The sequence below is a fragment of the Centruroides sculpturatus genome, unplaced genomic scaffold (genome assembly GCF_000671375.1).
Source record: "Centruroides sculpturatus isolate CEXI.00-Female unplaced genomic scaffold, Cexi_2.0 scaffold688, whole genome shotgun sequence".
Taxonomy (NCBI): domain Eukaryota; kingdom Metazoa; phylum Arthropoda; class Arachnida; order Scorpiones; family Buthidae; genus Centruroides; species Centruroides sculpturatus.
Genome location: NW_019385125.1, coordinates 299,323 through 309,748, shown reverse-complemented (window position 1 = coordinate 309,748; position 10,426 = coordinate 299,323). Strand labels below are relative to the sequence as shown.

General features: G+C 36.3%; 1 protein-coding gene across 2 annotated transcripts in view; it reads right to left on the bottom strand.

Moving 5' to 3' along the window:
- Window positions 1-558: 558 nt before the first annotated feature.
- The window catches only part of LOC111635134 (monocarboxylate transporter 2-like), a 35,050-nt gene continuing 25,182 nt past the window's right edge, over window positions 559-10,426 (bottom strand). Inside the window, exons 3-4 of one of the 2 annotated variants that reach the window (XM_023379993.1) lie at window positions 7,020-7,844; window positions 559-734 (exon numbers count right to left, since the gene is read on the bottom strand). In XM_023379993.1, coding sequence (XP_023235761.1) covers window positions 604-734; window positions 7,020-7,844 — 956 coding nt within the window. In that variant the 3' untranslated portion in view covers window positions 559-603. Of the gene's footprint in view, window positions 735-5,381; window positions 6,302-7,019; window positions 7,845-10,426 lie in introns of those variants that run through there. The other variant, XM_023379994.1, reaches the window with a different exon arrangement.

The following is a 10,426-nucleotide window of genomic DNA, read 5'->3' as shown; positions in this document are numbered from 1 at the left end:
AAACGTTGTTGAGATGGGTTCTTACAATAGTTTAGACCAGATACATTCGCGAAAGTGGTCGCTTATTACAGGTGTTGTATGTTGTTTCGGACCAAAAATCGATGCCCGCGGTCGCGTTACACAGGTGGTCGTTTAATACAGGTAACTTATACGAAGACTCTATGGATAAACTATTCCGTGCCAGAAATTTTTGCCCGTTTTGACAGGTGCCCGTCGAATGCAGGTGGTCGCCTAAGCAGTTTTTACTGTATACTGTATATACAGTATATGCCGTAAGTCAGAAAGCTACAACTATAGTGTAAACAGATAAATATGCATAATAATTATATTAAAAACAGTTATATGCATTTATGCACACACTGCACAAACACACGTGTTTGTTTGTGCAGCGTGTGCAAATTCTTTAAAAAATGATGTGAAAATAATAGTAAACCTATATTTATTATTAGAACTTAATTTACAACAAATGAAATCAAAATAGACTTTTATTAAATATTTAATCAGAGTAGAAAGACTATAATTTTTAAAGTAAATTTTAACAAGTAAAATATTAACAAATACAACAAAAATTATTTACAGATCACAACAAACTTAAAAATCATGTCAAATAAATAATTTTTTCTTGCAGATTTTATATATAGGTTGTAATAACCATAATAACGAACTGGTAATAGCCATTAACCCCAATGTATGGAAGAGATGATCATACGTGCCTACAATATCTCGAAAAATACCTAGAAAATAACATTATTATTAATGAATTTATAAAGATATAAACTTATTTTTTAATTATTATAAATGTGACTATTCTGTAATATAGAATATTCATTTCTACAATTTTTATGATGATAATATTCAATAAATAATCAAAAGAAATTGCACAACTATACAGAGACAAAGAAAAATTTTAATGTATTAAATATAACGTATATAATATATTAAATATAACCTGGTATATCTTATATATAGGTCTACATACAAATAAGTTCACCCAAAAGTCAGTTAACCAAGATATTTATTTTTCACATAATGAATACTACGAGATATTTATTTTTCACATAATGTTAAAACTGTTTTGAAAATAGCTGCATGCTCTTATTCGCAGATATTTTCTCATTGATTCATAGAGAACTTCAGTCCTGAATCAATGACAATGGAAAACAATAACACGTCTCGGTTAAATGGTCCACCTATACATAGAAATAATATATATATATATATATATATATATATATACATATTACATATTAATAATGTTTACCTGCAAATAATAAATGATTAGTTGCTGGATTTGATGGGATATGGCAATACAACATGTGGGCGATCAGCAAAGTGGGGAACGCTTCCTAAGAGGACATTATGTAAAACTGGTCTGTATTTAGGTGAGGAAAATCCGGAAAATTCTATGTGGCCAGCCTATTGGTCAGATGAAAACTTACAACCAACTACCAGGGTTCAATGGTTTTACTACTCTACTATTGGTAGACCGAACAATAAATAGAATACTATGATTAAAGTAGACAGTTAAACTAATAATCTCTTACTTTTATTTTTGACTTTTTCCGCCCCTATGGGCACTAAGAGAACTTTTTTCCATACCCATTGCGGGTCAGGCCAGGTTTACAATGGTGATGGTCGGATGGTGAAAGTTAGGCCCGCAATACCTGAACAACTAGCCCATGAAAAATTTCCGAAAAGTTGTTTGACAGGATTCGATTCCAGCTTTCTGTAGAAGCGGTAGGCTGACACCTTAAAATGCTTACCCATCTGGCTGTCCTATCTTTAGTTTTCAAATGAGATTATTTAATTTTTTTATGTCTTTGTAGGTTCCGAGTATAAAGAAGAATTTTGATATTTAAGCATTTTATTAAAAAAATTAACGATAAATCATCAACGTTTTCAATAAAAATAATGAGAATTTATTTACACCAGATTCAATGTTTTAAACATTTTTTAAAACACTTTCCGTTCTGCAGGATTTAAGAAAACCTCTTTAGAAAGTCCACTGTGGGTTCGGTCAGGCACATTTGGGTGGCCGAATGATGAGGGACGTGCCCGACATATCCGAATGAACCATCCCGCAAAATTCCTGAGGTTTTTCAACCCGCAAGGATTCGATTCTGGATCCCCAGAGCAGTAGGCTAAGATCCAGCCCTCGTTTTAAATATGTTTTTCTAATGAGGACTAATATTAATTAAACGATCGGATGGCCGAGCGGTCAAGCTGGCGGCTTACCCCTCTGGGGAACCCGGGATCGAACTAAGGGTGATTCGACCGGGTATGTCGGTCCCCGTCCCTCACCACCCGGCTGCCCCTTTGAGGGCCAGGCCGAACCTTTAATGGGCTTTCTAAAAGAGGCCCTCTTAGTGCCCACAGGGCGAAAAGAGCAAAACAAAAAGCATTAAATTAATTAAGCGAGTTTTTGCGATTTTATTAATCACTTGATAGATTAACTTAATAAATATAAGTTGTATAAAAATATTTAAGTTAAATAATTTAATAAGTAATGATAATACTGGTAACAGCTTAGCATTTAATTTAAGGCAAATGCACACGGGCAGCAAAATTAAGGCGACATCGAACGCCGAAGATAGGTTCAATCAATCATTCGTTTTAATTGTCAAGGCCAAAGACAGGTTATTAGTGGCAGCTATGGTTGGAATTTATTACTGCTTAATTTTGCCTCGTGTGCACCCGCTTTTAGAATTTACAAGTTGATTCCAAATCAATTACATCGGCAATTGAATGGAATCCTATCCTTCCCGTATTAGATTTCCAGCATTGTTTTTCGCTTCGCGTTTCCGGTTTCGATTCTGATATTCATTACCAGCCAACTTCATTTTTCGATGGACATGTGAACAGCAGGTAGCATTAGCTTTTGTTGTGTCTTTACTACACTCCTCGAAAGTCAACAAGTGTAGTAAACACAGGACAAAGGCGATATAAATTCCTCAAATATAAAATCGCAACACCACGAAGGAATGCACGTAGCCACATCAAAAAGCCACATCAAAAAGCCACATCAAAATTGCAGGACCGGTAGATGACAGAGATATGCAAATAATTAAGTTTGCATACGCATCGAGTCATGTGGTATCCAGTTTCGGGCTATAAAGACCAGCAACCGGCTCGGGCCGTAAACGATGTCAGCGACGGTTCGCGGCGCCCGAACTTTTGAAGCGTAGAAAATGCCTCAGACGAGAGCTAAATACCACTAGTTAACGGCTGAGGAAGAAGACCGTATCCTGGCGTTGCATAATTTCGGCTTGTCTATGCGCGCAGTTGTCACGCGTATTGGGCACGACGCCAGTACCATCAGCGATGTGAGACACGATGGATGCAGAAACATCTGCGAACACGCCAAAGAGGAGTGGATCGCACTGACCGCAGATTTGCCGAACGGCCCGTCGGGACCCATTAGCCACAGCACGTGTCATCTGAAGCCGCCTGTGCCAAACTATGCATTTATGTCCACTCAAACCATTCGAAACAGGTTGCATGAAGTTGAGCTGCACGTACGATAACCAGCAACCGGGGTACTATTAACCGCTCGACACAGAGCTGCACGCTTGGCGTGGTGTCATCGTCCTCGCAACTGGACTACTGAATGGCATCAGGTATTGTTTACGGATCCCGCTTCTGTCTGAGGAGGAATGACGGCCGTGACGGTATCTCGGGAAACACTATGTATCCGCTCCTTTTCACCGAGCATCACACCGGCCCCACACCGTGCATCGTGTTCAATCAGCGGACAGCCCTGGTACATATTTCCGGTACTTTGACATCAGATGAATACGAATTGTGAAGCCTGTGGATCTGCCATACTGATGCAGGCTGCACCTGACACGGTGTTTCATCAAGACAATACCCGAACGCACATCGCATGGCGAATTTTCACAAGCCTGAACGGAATTCACATCCTTTCCTGGACGGCAAACTCGCCGGATCTCTCTGCCATCGAACACCTTGGGCGCTCGTCCGACGTCAAGTGCACTGGGGAACACCGCCACATACCTAGACTATATGCACAGCAGTGGATGCAGCATGGCAAAATATACCTCAGGCAATCATTAATCGCCTCATATTATCCCTCGCCGTAAAGCGGTCTGGTGGGGGCCATATTCGTTACAGAATAAACAGGTGTCTGTTGCATATCTTTGTTCTTTTAATAATTTTCATACCTCTGTCACCTCTACCTGTCCTGCAATGTGCATGAGTCTATGCGCATTCCTTCGTGGTGTTATGATTTCACTTTTGAACGGTATAGTTATGATAGTTTACAGTCTATCCATCTAGATTCATGCAATTGAAATTCAGGCAATGGAAACAATTACTTGCTTAAATCAGCTTATGTAGATTGCAATGGAGAAAATTTTTATTTCTAACTGTTTATAGAATAATAATCATTTTTAAGGAAGTAAAAGAAATATACACGTCAAACACGTTGTCTAGCAAAGTTTCAAGAACGTGGTTTGAAGTTGTGCGAATTTTGTTAATGATGTTATGATCACGCTTTTAATTTTAATTGTTCCAGATGATCAACGAGTATACTAACAGTAAGATTTAGCTTTACATATCCATGTTTACGTCCTGGAAGAAAATAATGGGACGGTGAAAGTATTAGTTGTAGTCCAGAACAGGAACATATGTTTCGGTCGCAAACCATAAAGAGCGCAACTATATTACATATTGCGACTGAGAAAGATTTGAAGTCTATTGGGGAGAAGTTCATCGGGTAATGGACAACATTTTTTTTCCTTTTTTTTGAAACAAACTAGGAGACTGTACAAGTGCTGCTAAAGGAGTCCTTGTTTTCTATAATGTTGCACATCACAACATTTATAGTTCGATGGATTTCATTCCCTGAACTACAGATTCCGTGTACTGTACATCAGAAATGCTGAAACAAATTTTCCTATTCGAAAATAGCAACTCGTGTCAAATGCTAAAATAAAAACAGAAGCAACAGTGAACACTATGACAGCCCCCATTTACTGGAAATTTTAATAAAATCTGTCGATATTTCAATAGATGCTATTAATCCAGAATATATATGGGGGGAAGAACTTAGTGATTTTACAGGTGGGAAAAGTGTAAAAAATTAAAAAGGGTCACGTTGAACAAAACATATATCTGAAAATTCTGTAAATAATAATATTCATTGTTATTATAAAATTCATTTTTCCAGAACTATTAGTCTGCAGTAAGTAGAAATTCAGTTCCGAATGAAGCGGTTGAGACCTTAGGCGGCGTGCATTTATTGCAACAACATTGAGATGGGAGGGAGGGAATCGATGAATGTTGACACGGGGAGGGGAGGCATCAGAGAGTTTGCGAATACAAAATAATTCATTTATTTTGGAATAGTGTCGTTAATTGACATTTATTGTACAGTACATATCATTGCGTAAATGGGGAAGGGGAGGCAGTGGTGATTTCGAATTGTATACAGGAGGGAGTAGGAGTAAAAAATGAAGCAAAATCCGTCGTCGCAGTATGTGCACGCCACCTTAGAGCTGTAGTCTATGTCAGTAGGAGTAAAAATGTCAAAGGGCACGTAACTCTTCGCGAGATATAACCCTCCCCGAAATCAGCTTGCGATTGGCTGAATTGAACACGCAGTGAGACTCCGATCGCTCCTAGAAGTAATCGATGCAATGGCGTTTCTTGTGTTTTATGCTGTTTTAGCCTCTCTAGTAAAGTGGAAAACAGTTGAATTTTAGCATTGTTTTGAGAAATAGTTCCGGATTTTTTCACTTTTTTAATTTTCTCATTTTTGAAGATCTTCAAAATTCTAGGTAGGCTGATATCGAGGGTTTATATCTCGCAAAGGGTCACACGTACACCATCGATTCCTTGACTTTTTACTCCTATGAGAAAACACTACAACTGAGAAGGCTCCAACCACTTTACCCATGCGTTTGTAACCTGCAGAAACAAATTTAATTTTATATTAAGTGAATTTAATTGTTCCAGTACCAACAGAACAAAATTTAAAAATGAATTATCATATCCTCCCCCAATAAGATTTCCTCATTCATATAATATTTTATAATATTTTTTAGGAACATAATAATTTGACATAAAATTAAGTATACAGTATTTATATTTTGTTCGATGTTGCCATTTGAAGACTGGCTTATTGTCCTTGTGAGTCTTTCGTCTGTCGCCCATTGTCTTTATCTATCGACCTTCAGTTCTAGGAATTTTTCTTGTCTGTACTTTAATTGTCGACCTTTTAATACTAGCAACGAGACTCTTGTAGCATCTTATTAGTTTCATTATTCAGATTTCAAAGTCCCTAAATAGTAAAAGGTTAATTCTGTGATGGTAAGTTTATAAATGAGTTCATAGATTGTACTTTGAAGAACTTTTGTAACTAGATCCTGTTTTGTTGTCTAAATACTCATATATTTGCACATACGTCACACATATATTAAGTTCCGCTAATAAAATTTTCTTAGTAAAATGTGAAATCTTTAATTTTCTATTACTTTTTATCTATATTGTATATTAATTTTACAAAATAAAGGGTGCTTACGTACAAACAAATATAGGAATTTAATATTTTAAATGAAATTTTTAGATTAAATATTAAAATTAAAAGACAGACAGTCAGACACACAGTATATTTCATAAATTTAGAGCTATAGTCGTTATGTTGATCTGTTTATTTTTTACAGATGAAGCATCACACTGAGCAGGGAGGAATGAATTACCTTTTTGATAGTTACTTTGATGGTGGTTGAACAAGCTATATTCAGACAGCGATCTAGAGACAGCCTGTTAAAGTCTTTTGCAACTTTGATTAATATCAAAATAACATGAATTCGTTCCTCTTTGCTCGGCGTCATGCTTCACCCTATAAAAGAATAAACGAAGACCAACGTAACTCCTATGAATCCAGACATTTGGCACAACGTTTATGTACATGCACACAGTAAAAAATCATAGAACTGAATAAATTGACTAGTCTATACTCTATAGCATAATTTACAAATTAAAAATTGTAATATTACCTATCAAATTTGGCAGAGCTAAAGATGTACATCCGAGCGTAAATCCAGAAAATCCCATTGCCATGGCTAGACGTTGAAGTCCTAAATATTCAGTCATTAATACGGGAAATATAATGAGAATGCATCCTGTCAATAAACCGATTAAGATCGATAATATCACTATGATAACGTAACTGGAGAAAATGGGAAAGATTAAGAACAAAATACCCATAGTTAGCAAGTTCACCGTAACAAGGTATTTAGTTTTTATATATCCAAAATCTGATAACCATCCAGTAAACAATCTTCCAAAGAGATCTCCTACAGAGAAAGCTGAGATACAAAACGTAGCATTTGATTCCTCAATGCCACGATCTAAAGAAAAATCCACAAAAACCATAGCAAATGCGATGTAACAGATGAAGAAACTCGTGTAATTCACACAAATGATTAAAAAATAAGGATGCGTGATGACATCTAAGGTTCCTCTTAGACCATCAAAAAAATTTTTGGATTTTGAAGATAATTCTACACTCCTGGAGTCCATTTGTTCTTGAGGTTTCACCAATTGTTCAATTTCCGGGACGTTTCCTATTTTCCTCATAACAGATTTTGGAGGTCTGTAGAGAGATGCAGCAACAAGCCCTTGAAGAATTATGCCTCCGAGAAGAAGAAAACAACCTCTTAAATTATATTCATCCAAAAGATACTCCGTAAATGGTGGAAGAGCTATGGATCCTACAGAAGCTCCTGCGTAAGCGATTCCACTCGCTGTTGCCTTGTGTTTTTTGAAATATTGATTGATGATGACTGGATTTAGAGTGATTACTAATCCATTTCCAAAGCCTAAAAAGATCATTTAAAATAAATGTTAAAAATACAGACTATTTCAAATTTGCATAAAAATATTTGCAATTAATTACAGTTATAACATTGTAAGTTTAATGTTGGATATATATTAATTATACATGTAAAACACGTATATAATTTGTTTTTGCGTTGTATATAGATTTAAATAGAAGATTTGTAAAAGTTTTTCAGGAGTATAGACTCTCACTCATCCTCAGATTTACAACTTATTAAATGAAAGTTGGTAATAGTTCTATAAATGCGTGAAGCGCAAGTAAAAATATTCCAAAAATAAACTAAAATGTATGCATATACTGTATCATTTCTGTTATAAATATATTGAATTATATTTAGAAAATGATAGAACATTATTCGCAATTCGGAAACCCCATTTTATAAATTAGCTTCCCCTCTTCAATTTCATTAACAATAATCTTCATTGTTGTATATGAAATATCCATACAATTAATAGAATTTTGGAAATTATCATCACATATACGAAAGTAATTCCTCCGTAGAGTAGACGACACGTCTACCTTCCAAGCTGACACCTTAACAGCCGATTGCAGAGACAACCGTTTAGAGACCGACGGCGGTTTACAGATAGGGTAGACCGCGGTTCAGAAAATTTTCATTGCAGAGACGGCGTTTCTCGCCTGCCACAATGTAGACAGCGATTAGAAACAAGTTATTTGACCTCTCGACAGCAGGTTTAGAGCAGGCCAGCTCTAAACCTGCAGCAGGCCAGTTCTAGACTCACTCGACAGCAGGTTTAGAGGGCTTTTCAATTCGAGTGGTAGCTTTGTTCGTGCAAAAGTTTAGATAAAAACAGATAACGTTCCTTCGATAAATGTTGTAAACGGTACGAATCGACAAAATTATTCATTAATTAATTGCTCGGAGCAAAAACAACAAAATTAAATACTTTAAATTTGTTTTAAATNGATAGAGGCAGGGTATTGAACGGTGACCAAAGGCAAAATTGGGGCTGATAAGAGGAAACATTGCATTTAATGGTTTCCAGATGATGAGAACAATGTACAGTTAGGGCACAAAGTGTGAGATTCATATAAAAGTTTTCCTAAGAATATTTCCAATCCTCACACAAGAGAAAATGGGTTAGGGGGCGTTGGGTATAACTTTATGGAACAAAGGGGCGGTGGATCAAAAAAGTTTGAGAATCACTGGTCTAAACTCTCGTTCGAACCCATCCCGTGCACTTCTCCCACCCTTGAAATTAGGTGCAGGTGTTAATAAATTAGTCTAGCAACAAAAGAAATTCATTCAGTTTGTTGGAAAATGTCCGAAATGCAAAGTGCTGTCGTTAGAAGATCGTATTAAAGTTATCACAACAGCAATTATCGGCGAAGTTTAATTGTGAGAAACAAAATTTATTTTACCCTAGACCTACAGTATTTTCCTTGGGGATGTAAAATATTGTACACGATACAATTAATCGGCTGATTAATTGTGAGCATTTTCAGCCTGATGTCATCGGCTGAAAATGCGAGTATTGTATTAATCTTTAAAATATTGGTGTTAAATCTGTCTTATAATACCATGACGACTCCTGTAAATCGGGTTATCGGATAAGAATAAAATACAATACCAATATAGCTCTATCGTTGAAAAAATTCGCTTATTTTTCTTAGCCTCGAGTTTTGCTTAGTAGAAATGGCTAAAAAGTGCGCAAAATACGTACGGAAATACGGTATTACAGCACCACCTGTATTGGACGACCACCTGTCTAAAAGACCACTTTTTGAATGAACCGTGGGTGGTCGCCATAGACAGGTTCGAAAATGGAAGGTTGTGGAATCGAAAAAGGAAGTAAAACTGATTTTTGCGTTAATGCGTTTATTGTTTTTTGAATATTTTGCGTGCGAAAATGACTTGGATATTATTTTTATAAAAATATCGTTGAAATAAGGTAGGTTGATACAGAAACTATTTATCTCACATGCACTGTACAGTACATGAGCTTCAAAATAAGTAAATAAAAATAAATTTTATCAAACAATGAGATCAGCCGATTAATTGTATCGTGTACAATATTTTATACCCCCAAGGAAAATACTGTAGGTCTACGGTGAAATAAATTTCGTTTTCCACAGTTAAACTTCGCCGCTAATTGCTGTTGTGATAACTTTAACACATCTTCTAACGACAGCACTTTGCATGTCTTTCGTTTATTGGACAATTTCGAACAAATTGAAATGAATTTCCTTTGTTGCTAGACAAATTCATTAACACCTGCACCTAATTTCAAAAGGTGGGAGATGTGCCCGAAGTGGGTTTGAACGAGAGTTTATACTAATTTATTATATTAGAAGGGGTAACCTTATTGAACAATAATTTAGACCAGATATAATATTCATGGAAGTGGTCGCTTATTACAGTTGTTGTATGTTGTTTCGGACCAAAAATCGATGCCCGCGGTCGCGTTACACAGGTGGTCGTTTAATACAGGTAACTTATACGAAGACTCTATGGATAAACTATTCCGTGCCAGAAATTTTTGCCCGTTTTGACAGGTGCCCGTCGAATGCAGGTGGTCGCCTAAGCAGTTTTCACTGTAT